This window comes from Hylobates moloch, unplaced genomic scaffold (genome assembly GCF_009828535.3).
Source record: "Hylobates moloch isolate HMO894 unplaced genomic scaffold, HMol_V3 SCAFFOLD_12, whole genome shotgun sequence".
In the NCBI taxonomy this organism is placed as follows: Eukaryota; Metazoa; Chordata; class Mammalia; order Primates; family Hylobatidae; genus Hylobates; species Hylobates moloch.
The window spans coordinates 50,663,808-50,677,695 of record NW_026652287.1 but is presented as its reverse complement, the minus strand read 5'-3'; the positions used below and the strand labels follow the sequence as shown (position 1 = coordinate 50,677,695).

General features: G+C 53.9%; 1 protein-coding gene across 3 annotated transcripts in view; it reads left to right on the top strand.

The window, feature by feature from the left end:
* UNC13A (unc-13 homolog A) overlaps positions 1 to 13,888 on the top strand; it is a 94,818-nt gene that overhangs the window by 68,224 nt on the left and 12,706 nt on the right. For 2 of the 3 annotated variants that reach the window (XM_058424596.1, XM_058424595.1), the window contains 5 exons: positions 178 to 255; positions 522 to 610; positions 1,328 to 1,480; positions 2,977 to 3,100; positions 4,377 to 5,902. In XM_058424596.1, coding sequence (XP_058280579.1) covers positions 178 to 255; positions 522 to 610; positions 1,328 to 1,480; positions 2,977 to 3,100; positions 4,377 to 4,514 — 582 coding nt within the window. In that variant the 3' untranslated portion in view covers positions 4,515 to 5,902. Of the gene's footprint in view, positions 1 to 177; positions 256 to 521; positions 611 to 1,327; positions 1,481 to 2,976; positions 3,101 to 4,376; positions 5,903 to 6,038; positions 6,078 to 7,182; positions 7,213 to 8,937; positions 8,995 to 9,399; positions 9,481 to 10,049; positions 10,198 to 11,432; positions 11,490 to 13,888 lie in introns of those variants that run through there. The other variant, XM_058424597.1, reaches the window with a different exon arrangement.

Sequence of the window (13,888 nt, the reverse complement as noted above, 5' to 3'; positions counted from 1 at the left end):
AAAACACGCCCAGGAACCTGAGCCCAAACGCTCCCTTCCATTTGCAGGTGACCCCGTGGGACCCCAGCTTCCTCCAAACCCAGACCCTGAAACCATCCCGAGGTCCCTGGCGGTGGGTAGGGGAGGCTCTGGGGAGAGGTCCTGAGGCTTGACTCCCCTCTCTGTTCCCACCCGCAGCCCTGCATCCTCATGAATAACACTCAACAGCTGCGAGTTCAGCTGGAGAAGATGTTCGAAGCCATGGGAGGAAAGGAGGTGAGGCAGGGCCGTGGCAGGGCTGGAGAAGGGATGGGGGCACCCCCACCACTGTGTCCCTGCAGGCCCCCAAGCTCATATGCCACCAGGCCTGGGGATGAATTCCAGCTCAACCATGCTCTTAAACCCAGGCTTGCAGCATAACTGTCTGTGCCTCAGTTTCCCCTCCCGCCCCTTGGGATCCCTTTCCCTGGGTCAGATGAGAAAATGCCCAGTATATGTGGATACTTACTGAACTTGGCCTGGTGTCCCTTCTCCCTCCTTAGCTGGATGCCGAAGCCAGTGACATCTTGAAGGAGCTTCAGGTGAAACTCAATAACGTCTTGGACGAGCTCAGCCGGGTGTTTGCTACCAGGTGGGAGCATCTCCAGGGCTGGGGGCAGTGGGGAGGGAACAGCCTTCAGCCCTCTGAGCCTGGGGCGTCTGGAGGCTCAGCAGATATAGAGGTGAAGATTGCAGGCTCAGAGTTAGACAAGGCTGAGTTCAAATCTTGGCTTTACTGCTTACTAGCTGTGTGGCCTTGGGTGAGTTACTTAACCTCTCTGAGCCTTATATATTTTTTTATTCCTCTGTAAAGTTGGGGTGATGACAATAATAGTACCTGGGTAGGATTTTGAGAATGAAATGAACAATGCAGCAAATGTCTTATCCCTTTGCCTGGTTCTGCTGTTACTATTTTCCACTCTTTTTTTTGAAACGAAGTCTCGTTCTGCCACCAGGCTGGAGTGCAGTGGTGTGATCTCGGCTCACTGCACCCTCCACTTCCTGGGTTCAAGTAGCTGGGACTACAGGTGCATGCCACCACACCCAGCTAATTTTTGTATTTTTAGTAGAGACAGGGTTTCACCATGTTGGCCAGGCTGGTCTCGATCTCTTGACCTCGTGATCCGCCCACCTTGGCCTCCCAAAGTGCTTGGATTAAAGGCGTGAGCCACCTCATCTGGCCTGTTCTCCATTCTTGCTTGGTTATGTGCTGTGATGCTAATGATATGACCTCAAGGACCACAGATCAGCATCTGTGTCCTCATCCAGCCCTTCCTGTGATCTGAGCCCTTCCCTTCTGTGTCCCCAGCTTCCAGCCGCACATTGAAGAGTGTGTCAAACAGATGGGTGACATCCTTAGCCAGGTTAAGGGCACAGGCAATGTGCCAGCCAGTGCCTGCAGCAGCGTGGCCCAGGACGCTGACAATGTGTTGCAGCCCATCATGGACCTGCTGGACAGCAAGTGAGCCGGGCCAGGTGGACTGGGCTGGCCAGGGAGGGGCTGGGGCAGGGCCATAGAGACCCAGGGACTGGCTGGAGAGGATGTGCAGGGAATGTTTGCTGGGTGGTCACTGGATAGTTGGATGGCTGAGTAGATGGTGGCATAAAGGGGATGGAAAGTTGGGTGGGTAAATAATTGGAAGGATTGGTGAGTAAATATTTGTGTGGATGAATGATGGTGGATGAATAGGTGACCTGAGGGATGGGTAGGTGGGTGGACACATGGATTAAAAGATAAATGTTTAGAAGGCTTGATGGAGGATAGATGTTTTAAAAAGATGGATGGGTGGATAGTTCGGTAAATATTTGGATGGATTAATAAATGTTTTGATGCATAGATGGATTGATGCTTAGATGGATGGATGTCTGGCAGGCTGGCTTGATGGATGGTTGGTTGGATGGATGGATGGATGGATGGATGGATGGATGGATGGATGAATGGATAAATGGTTGGATAGGTGGATAAATATTTGGATGGATGAATAAATGTTTTGATGCATAAATGGATGGACAGATGGGTGGATGGATGCATAAATGGATGGACAGATGGGTGGATGGATGAATAAATGGATGGTTGGATGGGTGGGTGGGTAGATGGAAGGATGGTGGATAGATATAGGTGGATAAATATTTGGATGGATAAATACATGTTTTGATGCATAAATGGATGGACAGATGGGTGGGTGGGTGGATGAGTGGGTCGATGGATGGATGGATTAATAGGTGAGAAATATTTGGATGGATGAATAAATGTTTTGATGCATAGATGGGTGGACAGATGGATGAATGGACGGGTGGATGGATAAATAAATGGATAAGTGGAGGGATGGGTAGAAGGATGCATGGAAGGATGGATGGATGAACAGATGGATGGATGGATGGATAGAAAAAGAAATAGAGAATTAAGGACCACTGGAGGAGGGATGGATTGGTGGGTGACTGGATCAGTTGGTGGATGGATCTTGGTGGACTGACTGTCTCCTTCAACCCCTATCCATCCAACCACAATTTCTTTGCTGTTTTCCCTTTCAAGTCTGCCCTCCTCTGACCATTCCCCTCCTGTTCCTCTTGGGCTTGGCCTTCTCCCTCATAGTCCCTGATCTCCATCCTTCCTGTTTCGGTTCATCCCCCACACTGTTCTTTCAAACATGAAAGTCTGGCTGTGTCTCCCTCTTGAACATTCCATGGCTCCCCACTACCCCCATCCTGGTAAGGCCCAAGCCTTCCTCCCAGACATTGGGGCCCCTTCCCATCTGGTCTCTGCTGACTAGTCCAACCACCACTCACTCTTCTCTTCATGCATCAGATATCATAGCTCCATCAAACCACCCAGGGGTGCCTGTACAGGCTGTGGGCCCTCTTTCCTATCTGTGGAATGCCTTGCCCTCCTGTTAAGGGAAGGTGATCTGTGGGTTGGGGCCAGCTGGGCCCTCTCTCAGACCTACCCCTCGTCCCCAGCCTGACCCTCTTTGCCAAAATCTGTGAGAAGACTGTGCTGAAGCGCGTGCTGAAGGAGCTGTGGAAGCTGGTTATGAACACTATGGAGAAAACCATCGTCCTGCCGCCCCTCACCGACCAGACGGTGAGACCTGCAGGGGGCCCAAGGGGACATTTAGGCCACCTCCTTGGCGAGAGCCCAGAAAACTTGGTGCCTAGAGGCTGGGGTGTGAGAACAAAGGCATCCAGTCTCAGAGAGGTCATCCAGGCTCAAGGGCCATCCAAGGGTCATGGAAGCCACCAGAGGTCAGTGGGGGGCCATTCAGAGGTCAGAGAGGTCACACGGGGGTTAAAGATAATCGAAGAGTTAAAGAGATCCTTCAGAGTCCACTGTATTTTCTCCAGGGTCAAAGAGATCAGGTAGAATCAAGAGACCACTAAAGTCATAAAGGTCACATGTAGGTCAAAATAGCATTCAAAGGTTTTCATAGAAAACAGGTCAGCTTCGGGATCGAGGTTATCCTTGAGCCATGGAAGGCATAGACATTGGCCAGGCACCGTGGCTCACGCCTGCAATCCCAGCACTTTGGGAGGCTCAAGGCGGGCAGATTGCTTGAGGTCAGGAGTTCGAGACCAGCCTGGGCAACACGGTGAAATCTCGTCTCCACTAAAAATACAAAAATTAGCTGGGTGTGGTGGCACATGCCTGTGATCCTGGCTTCTTGGGAAACTGAGGCACGAAAATTGTTTGAACCTAGGAGGTAGAGGCTGCAGTGAGCTGAGATGGTGCCACTGCACTCCAGCCTGGGCAACAGAATGAGACCCTGTCTCAAAAAAAAAAAAAAAAAAGAAGGCATAGACATCAATGGGTTTTTCTAAGGGCTTTGGGGCTCATTCAAAAGCCAAAGAGGGGAGACACCGTGGACTTCAAAGATCAGAGATCAATAGACCAGGGGGCTCTGGAAGTCAGCCAGAGGTCATGGAGGGCATCCAAGGTCAGAGAGGTCAAGCAGAGGTCATTGGCCATCCAGAGACCAGGACCTATAGACCAGTGGCCATAATCTCTAGGGACCAAGGGGACCCAAACATCTGTAGAGGGATGTAGCTGGGCGTGGGTCCCTCCAGGAGGCGTCAAGAACCTGAGGACAGCAATGGCATGTGGGCTGTGGGCACATCAGGGAGTGGGGAGGTCTTTCCCAGGTGGACCACGGAGGCTTGGGGAGGGTGCGCGGGGGCCATAGATGGGCGACGATGGTGGGGGAGGCTCGGACTTCCCATCCTTCCACCTCCTCTGGGCTGGGCTGGGGCAGGGGTCTTGCCCCTCCGTGCTGCCATCTCTGCCCCCTCCCTGGCCTTCCCGGGAGACTCATGGTACCTTATTCCCCCCTCCCCCACCGCCCTGCCCCAATCACGGATGACAGATGATCGTAAGTAGAGGCCCGTCTGTCCGTCTGTCTGTCCGTCCGCTCTGTGTCTGGACTTGGCCCACTGCGTCGCTGCACCCCTCTCCCCACCCACCCAGCGCCCCCTCCTCACCCACCATCCTCCCTCCCGCCTAGATGTGCCTGTGTCTGTCTGGGGCGGGGCATGAGGAGGGGGCGGGGCTGGGAGGGAGGGAGACCACGCCCACCCTCCCTGTCCCATTGAAGTCCAGAGGAGCCCTGCTACCCACTCCCAAACCCCAAGCCCAGCTCCTCCTTCGCAGCGGACCTGCCATCTAAGGGTAGAATCCAACCTTGCTCCCGTGCCCAGATGTCACCAGACGCCCTGAAGCTAGAAAGAGGATCAACCCCAGGATTCCTCTGACCTCCTCTTTGGGCTCTGAACTGTCAGCAGCTTCCCAGAATGCAGATCCTCACCATGAGGGTCTCTACTTCTGATTCCATGCTCCAGACCATTCCTCGGTACCCCACCAACCTGTCTACCCAACTCCCGCCATCCACACCGACACACACCAATCCCCGACATACACCCAGGTGCCCAAGTGGGAGACTTTTGTCATGGCTTTGATGTCAGGTAGACTTGGGGTCAAATCCTAGCCCAGCCACTGTCTCTCTCTGTGACCTTGGGAAGTCACTTGACCTCCCAGCCTCTGTTTCCTTGTCTGGAAAATGGGGCTCATTGCATCACCTCCCCGAGGGTAGTTCTAAGAACCAAATGGCATGATGCATTAAAATACTCTCAGTATTGCCTGAACCCAGGAAGCAGAGGTTGCAGTGAGCCGAGATCGCGCCACTGCACTCTCAGTGACTGGCCCAGAGGCAGAGCTAATGGTAGTGGCGGTGGTGGTGGTGGTGATATGCAGACATGTATAAGAGCAGAGACAAAACAACTTCAGATTTTCCCTTTGTGGGCAAGACAAGGCTGTTACAAGATTTCACTTTGTCAAAAGTTTACAAGTGCTCTTCTTACTTCCTGGTAGCTGCAGCCTGGGTCTTTGGCTATAACCACTTGGTGGCAGCATACCCAACTACAGGCAATGCATTTGTAGGCAGGGAGAATAAAGGAATTCGCATTTAATGACTCCCCATATGCCAGACTTTCTCATAGCTCCTGTTTCAGCTCAGCTTCATGATAACCCTTTGAGTGAGGTGGATATTATTATCCCCATTTTGCAGATGAGGAAAGCTGAGGCTCAGAGAGGAGTCACTTGTTCAAGGTCATATAGTGAATATATGCCAGAATCAGGATTCAAATTCAGATCTGTCTGAATATGCAGCCCATTTGCTTTCCTGTTAACCCAAGAACCAAGAGTCTCATGTGTACAGTAAATGTAAATGGATTATATTTTGGCAGTGACTTTTTTCCCTTCTTTCTGACTTTCTCTAGCTCTGTATCTGTATCTTTCTCTCTCTCTCTTTCCTGTCTCTGACTCTCACACCATTTAAGAGTGAGTCATTAAAGCGCACACACATGTGCACACACACACAGACACACACAAACACACTATCCCCATGCAACCCAGTCACCAGTACCCTGTGCAGTGTGGATTCCCCCATTCCCATGAATATTCCTGTGAGCATCCCAGGTTCCCACCCTGCACTACTTGCCAGGTTGATCACCCTGTGACATTGTCTCTGCAGGGGAACCTCTTGAGAAAACATGGCAAGGGATTAGAAAAGGTAATGAGGGCCTCGTCTCACTGAGGCCCTGAGCTCCGGTGTCTGGGCATGCGTGTGCATGTGTGTGCGTCTGTGCACCTGGGCAGGAAGGGCAGCTGGGGGTCGTGGGTAGGAGATAGCTGTTCTAACCAAGTCCCACAAAACCAGAAGTCAGAGATGAAGTGATTCTCCAGGGACAGAACGAGCAGTGTGTGTGCACATGTGAACTAATGTGTGTGCACAAACAGCTCCCATCCTCCCACAGCAATATCTACAGGGCTCATCTCAGCCCTGGGCTCAGCTGAAATTCTGTGGCTTCTTGAGGAGCCTACATGCTAGATCACCACCCTGGATTGAGAGGTGTTGTTTTTTATGTAGATTTTTTTGTTGTTGCTGTGCTAATGGGTGTTTGTTGTGAAGGAGATGGGAGCTACAGCAACACACAAGCAGCTGTCTTGCTGTGCACTTGTGCAGAAGATATCGTTGTACCTTTGTGCATATAAATGGAGTCTTAGCTTTGTGAATGTGGGTCACAGGGGTTCCGCACTCTCTCTGCCAGCCCTTTGCGGGGCACATTCAGTGTCCCAGGCACCCTATATGTGGATGTGAATCCATGTGGGGTCAAGGATGTGTGGGTTTTTGTGTGTGATATAATTGTGCACATGCCTGCAAGTGTTTAGGAGTGCACGTATGTAGTTTAGTGTATGGGTTCTTCAGCATTGAGTGAACTTACAGTATATGTTAGTATGTTTTTTGTAGACTCGGGTGCTGGGATATAGGGGCAGCCCCTTAGGGAATGGAGGAGGAGAGAGTTTCCTAGCCCTGTCTCATCTCCCCACCTCCTCAGGTGCCCCATCCTGAGGTAGGCTGACTGGGGGATGAGGCTGCTTCCAGCCTCCTGGGCACCCCGAGAGTGTGCTGGCAGTCAAGGAGTCTGACCCCTAAACCCCTGCTAGGGGACAAGAGGAGGTGCTAGCTGGGGAGGGGGCCCACCATTAGACCCAGGACCTGGGGAGGAGCTCCTGGGCTGGGAAGTGAGACTGTGCTTTGAGGGGGCAGGGAAGTCCCACTGAGTATCCTCCCAGCAGTCACCAGAACTCTGACCTCCACCTGATTCTCTCCACAGGGCAGGGTGAAATTGCCAAGCCACTCAGACGTAAGACCGGCCTCTCACTGTCTGTCTGGCTCCCACCCCACTCCCCCCCACCCCACCCCTGTGCCCCCTTCCACCTCTGTGGTTCGTGCCGTCCGAGGGCGTACTGTGAACCTGTCTGTTGGTCTCTTCTTCCTTTGTCTGTCTGGCTTGCTCGTGGGGGGTGGTGGGTGGGGGGTTGGTGGGTAGGGCAGAGGGTACCCAGGAAGGCCCCTGAGCCCTGCCAGACTACAGGTGGGTGCAGCAGGGGAAACTGAGGCCCAGTTCGCTGGACCCCTGAGTAACTGTGCCTTGTAAGAACCTCAGGATCACAGACAAGAAATAAGAATAGTAACAGCCAAGATGATAATAATAGTACCAGTAGGAATGACCAGGTGGCCAGCTGGTAGACTATGAACATAATTCCAAATATCTCCACTGTAAATGGGCCCCCTCCCCACCTAGCCTCACCCAGGACCCCGAGACCACCCCAGGACCCAGTAATACAAGACTTGTTACCTCAATACTCAGCCCCACCCTGTCCCCAAGTTACCATGGGTATCCCTGTTAGCCAGGGTGGGAATTGAGGCTCAGAGGGTTTAGGGACAAGCCTGGGGCCATCCAGCAGTGACAGAGGAGGCTAGACACTTGCCTTCCAGGCTGGGACCCCGTCTCCCTTAGCATTGCCCATGACTTTGAGACCAAGTGATAATTAGTGAACACTGAGCAAAGACATGGTTGGTCCAGACTAAGCCACAAAGTGGATATAATTTTCCTCATCTAGATGGGAAAACTGAGGCTCAGAGAGGTTAAGTGACTTGCTCAGGGCCACACAGCAGGACTGCAATTTGAACCCAGGCCCATCTGGCTTGTCAGAGCCATCACCACATCACCATCTTGCTAGTGTCTGTTTGGGGGTGGGGTGGAGGATGGATGTGGAGGTGTTTGTATAGAGGGAGGATTTTTCCTTTAAAAGGTCAGACTGTCTGGCAACGTGGCTCACGCCTGTAATCCCAGCACTTTGGGAGGCTGAGGTAGGAGGATCAGTTGAGCCCAGGAATTCAAGACCAGCCTGGACAACACAGCAAGACCCCATCTCTGTGAAAAAAATTTCAAAAATTAGCTGGACATGGTGGCTCACACGTGTAGTCCCAGCTACTGGGGAGGCAGGAGGATTGCTTGAGCCCAGGAGTTTGAGGCTGCAATGAGCTATGATCACGCCACTGCACTCCAGCCTGGGCAACAGAGGGAGACTCTGTCTCAAAAAAAAAAAAAAAAAAAAATCAGACTGAAAGTCCTCCCAGATTACAGGTGAAATTTCCCTGCAGAGGGGCTGCTCCCTTCAGGAGGAGGAGGTGTTTCACCGGAGCCATTTTCTGAAACCCCAGCCTGGCCTATTGTGTTCCCAAAGCTCCCTTTCCCTGGAAAACCCTGCCCACACCCACAAACACCACCGTCTGAGGCTCCCCCAACCCACTGCCCCTCACAGTCTGGTCCCTGTCTGTTTCTCCTGTTACACAAGCCTGGGTGGGGCTGAGAGGGTGGGTACTATCCTCACGGGACTGGGATTTTCAGGGACAAGGTCACCACATCCTCATCAGTTCTTCCTGGGGAATTCCAGACCTCTGTCCTTGGGACACAATTATTGCCCTGCCCAGAGCCTTTGGGCAAGAACCAAGATGGTCTCTGGGGCTGGAGTGTCAGCTGTAGCGCCCCTGCCCTCACCCAGCTGTCTGTTGTTACCCGCAGGGAACCCAGATGATCTTCAATGCAGCCAAGGAGCTGGGTCAGCTGTCCAAACTCAAGGTGAGGAGTGGGGATAGATTATGGGGTGAGGGACTGCCCCCCAAACTCATGTGGCTTCCAGGTTGCCACCATCCTGAGGGAGGGGTCCCAGGATGATGACATGCATTACAGGCTCAAAGGACAGAAACTCTACTCACTGAAGCACAAGATATTTGCTCCCTAGTGTGTCAGAAAGATGTGAATGGTTCAGCTTCAGGTACAGCTTGATCAAGAGGGCAAGTCATTTATTCAACCAATATTTTTTTGAGCACCTGCTGTGTACCAGTCACATATTGGGTGCTGGGATGATGAAAACATAGACCCTCAGCCCAGCTCCTCCAAGTTTAACAGGGATGAGACCCATAGACACAGATTCCGAAGGCGGAGCCCACTCCACCCACGTGGTCCCTCTCCCCATCCATCCAGGACCACATGGTACGAGAAGAAGCAAAGAGCTTGACCCCAAAGCAGTGCGCGGTTGTTGAGTTGGCCCTGGACACCATCAAGGTGAGAGGCCCTACCCCTCCCCATCCCAGGTGGGGGATGTAGAGGGTGTGGCTGCTGTGGTCATGGACCTAGGTTCACCTCAGACCCACATTAATTCATTCAATTTATGAACACTCCGGTTCCCCTGTCTGTGCCAGAGCTGGGCTGGCTAATGCGGGAGCCTTAAGGAGCCCCAGGTCGGGGAAGACTGCTGGATACAGACATTCTCAGCCTTGTAGGATTAGGCTTGGGGTAGAGGGAAGGATGTGGGCTGGGGGAGCCCAAAGAGTGAGAAGGTGTAGAGGGAAGGATGTAAAGGACCTTGTGCCAGGTATTTCTTGAGGTGTAGAAGGGTAGAGGGAAGGATAGAGGCTGGGCGAGCCCAAGGTGGGAGAAGCTAAGGCTTCCTGGAAGAGGGCATGTGAGAGGTGAGTTCTGAGGAATGCATAGGAGTTCACTAGGCAAAGCAAAGGAAGAGGTGAGAAAGTAGTAGCAGGAAGAATTAGGAGTGGTGACACCAGGGCTACCCAGCCCTATGAGTGGGTAGAGGGTCCCACCATCCTCACCTCTCCCCACCCTGTCCTCCCCAGCAATATTTCCACGCGGGTGGCGTGGGCCTCAAGAAGACCTTCCTGGAGAAGAGCCCGGACCTGCAATCCTTGCGCTATGCCCTGTCGCTCTACACGCAGGCCACTGACCTGCTAATCAAGACCTTTGTACAGACGCAATCCGCCCAGGGTAAGGGTGCCCAGACCCCGTCACCCTTTCCCGCTCCGCGGAGACAGCCCCTCCCCAAGCCTGAGCGGCTGCCATTGGCTGACTCCCCTGTGACGTCATGGATGGGGCGGAATTGACATCTCTGCACCAAGTCCAGGGACCAATGACTGATCAAAGGTTCATGGGGGCGGGGCCTCTGACGTCACAGGCCGGGAGGTAATCGTCAACTCCTGGGAAAATCTGTGATGTCCTGGGGCCAGACAATGATTAACAGCTCTGGGATGGAATGTCTTTGACATCAAGGACCAGGGCAGGACTGATGACTCTTAGGTGTGGAACCTGTGACGTCGTAGGGTCACAAGGTGATTGTCATCTCCTGGGAAAATCTATGGTGTCCCAGGGCCAATGAATGATTGTCAGCTCCTGAGGGACCTGGACAGTCATGGGTCCAGGGAATGGTTGACAGCTCTGGGAGACTTCAGAAGTGATTGACAGCTCAGGACGGGCAGGACCTCTGATGTCAAGGGGTCAAGGAATGATTGGCAGGTCCATGGGTGGGACCTTTGACGTCATGGTCCCAGAGAGTGGTTGAACTCCCCTGAGGAGGGACCTATGTGATGTCATGGGGCTAAGGAATGATTGACAGCTCCGAGGGCGGGAGGAACCTCAACTTGGTGGGGGAGGGTGGACGGAGAGGGAGTTCCCATTTCTCAAACTCTCTCTTTCTCTCTGTCTTTTGCTTCGGTCTCCTGTCCCTCTCTGAGCGCACACACACAGCAGCTGGGGCTGGATGGAGGGCAGGATTCCCTGGGGACCCCCCTTTTCAAAATTGGTCCCGACAAGGGGAAGAAGTTTGGCGGCTTGACCTCAGGAGGGGGAGGGAGAGTTGCCATCGACACCCAGCCTGGGGCGAGGGGAGCAAAGCCTTGTGGCCTCCAACGGCCCCCTTCTCCCCCGATCCAGCCAGCCCAGGGCCCTCCGTGGGCGCTGGGTCTCTGAGCTCAGCTTCCCTTCCAGTCCTGGCTGCTTTTAGTGTCCCTGGTGTCCCTGGAGCAGGAGGCTGTCTGTCTGTCTCTCCGTCTGTCTGCAGCTGATGTTTCTCTCTCTCTTGTTTTTCCTCCCTCTCACTCGCTGTCCCCTCTCCGCGCCTCCCCTGCCCCCTCCACACACACTCCTCCATCCTCACCTCTCACTGGCTCCTCTCTCCCCGCTCCCCATGCTTCCCACCTCTCTCCCCCTTCCACCCCCTCAATTAGTCCATGGTGGAAAAGGTACTAGGTTTACCCTTAGTGAAGACATTTATCCTGAGAAGGGTACGTGCCTCCGCCGCCCGCCCGCCGCCCGCGCCTGGTGCCCGGTGCCTGCGCCCCTCCTGGCCCCGGCTAGTAAAAGGATCATCCTTCTGCCTCAAGGGCCTGCAGGGCCGCCGCCCAGGCCTGAGCGGCTTGGAGGGCCCAGGCCGGTGAGGGGGAAGGACGATTTGCTGGTTCTACATGGGGAAGAAGCGATTGCAGTGGGAATCCCAGAATCCATTTCTCCTGAGATGACACATTTTTTAAGCCAGATCCTGGGACCCCGGGACAGGCACCTGTCAGATTAAGAGCTGGGCTCTGATTCCAGCCCAGTGACTCCACGAGTAGGCACCTTGGGCAAGAATCTGTCTCCCTGAGCCTCAGTTTTCTCATCTGTAAAATGGGGACAGTCAAGGACCCTACTTCATAGGATTATTGTTATTGATATCATTATGATTTAGAGACAAGGTGTCCTTCTGTCACCTAGGCTGGAATGCAGTGGTGCGATCACTGCTCACTGCAGCCTCCCTCCTGTGCTCAAGTGATCCTCCTGCCCCAGCCTCCCGAGGAGCTGGGACTACAGGCACACGTCACCATGGCTAGCTAATTTTTAATTTTTTTTGTAGAGAGGGGGCCTCACTTTGTTGCCCAGGCTGATCTCAGTGAACACTTATCAGGCTCTAAGGCTGAGCAGGACCTTGTGCCAGGCATTTCTTGAAGAATCTGTGTTTGGTTTTGTTGTTGTTGTTGTTTGAGGCAGAGTCTCACTCTGTCGCCCAGGCTGGAATGCAGTGGCGAAATCTCCCCTCACTGCAACCTCCGTCCGCCTTCTGGTTTCAAGTGATTCTTGTGCCTCAGCCTCCTGAGTAGCTGGGATTACAGGCCCACACCACCACGCCTGGCTAATTTTCGTATTTTTAGTAGAGATGGGGTTTTGCCATGTTGGCCAGGCTGGTCTTGAACTCCTGGTCTCAAGTGGTCCACCCACCTTGGCCTCAGCCTTCCAAAGTGCTAGGATGACAGGTGTAATCCTAGCACCTGGCCATTTTGTTTTTAATTTGAGGCAGGTGCTGTCACCCAGGCTGGAGTGCAGTGGCGAAATCTCAGCTCACTGCAGCCTCCACCTCCTGGGCTATGTTGCCCAGGCTGGTCTCGAACTCCTGGCCTCAAATGATCCTCCCACCTCAGCCTCCCAAAGTGCTGGGATTACAGGCATGAGCCTCCATGCCTAGCCTTCTTGGGGAATCTGAAACAGATTTCTTTAACTGCCCCACGAGGGGTACATCATTCCACAGATGAGATGCTGAGAGCCAAAGGAGATTCAACCACTTGTCCGAGGAACCTTCCCCTGCAGGGGTCCGAGGACTTGGGGAGTGGGGGGTGGGGTTGGAAGAAGCACTGAGAGGCCCAGGAAAGACCCTTCCCCGCGGAGCCAGCAAAGCATGGGATGGGGGCACCCAGCACTGCCTCCCTCCCCTCTTCTTACTAGCTTTGGCCTTGGTCTTACCCCTCACCTGACCCACTACTGTCCAATTCCCCCTGGCACCCCCGGCACCCCAGTCTGGCCCGGATTGAGCTTGCTATGAAGCATCGGCCTGGGGGAGGGCGGGGCGGCTGAGCATGTGACTGGTGGTGGGGGGCGGGGGTGGAATGGGAGCCTGAGGCAACAAGGAAGGTGGCCTCGGGTGGGCAGCAAAGACCGGGGCCACATACCCCAGTACTGGGGTGATGGGAGTCTCCAGGCCCCTGTGCTCCCCAACCCTCAGTCACTTCCTGTCCAGCGTGAGGTAACCCAATCAGCCTTTGACTGACCCAACCTCCCACCCTCACCTCTGACTTTCCCCTTCTTCTCCCCGTGCATGGGGTGGTCCAGGAGTGGGGAGCTGCCTGGTCGGGGGTGGGGAGGGGCTGGTGGAGGTGCTGGCGGTCACAGGTCCACAGGCCCCACAGGTCCACAGGATGCCCTTTCGAGTCACAGAAGGCGGGACTGGGAGAGATTCTTTTAAGCTGCCCCATCAATGATCCCCATTGGCACCATGGAGGACATGTGTGGTGGCCCCAAACAGAAGCACACCACACCATGAATCAAGCAGACAAGGGAACTTTTTGACTCCAGAATGGAAAAATTAGGGGTTGAGGCCGGGCGCGGTGGCTCATGCCTGTAATCCCAGCACTTTGGGAGGCCAAGTTGGGCGGATCACTTGAAGTCAGGAGTTTGAGACCAGCCTGGCCAACATGGTGAAACCCCATCTCTACTAAAAACACAAAAATTAGCCAGGCGTGTTGGTGGATGCCTGTAATCCCAGCTACTCAGGAGGCTGAGGCAGGAGAATCGCTTTCACCTGGAAGGCGGAGGTTGCAGTGAGCCGAGATTGTGCCACTACACTCCAGCCTGGCGACAGAGCAAGACTCCATCTCAA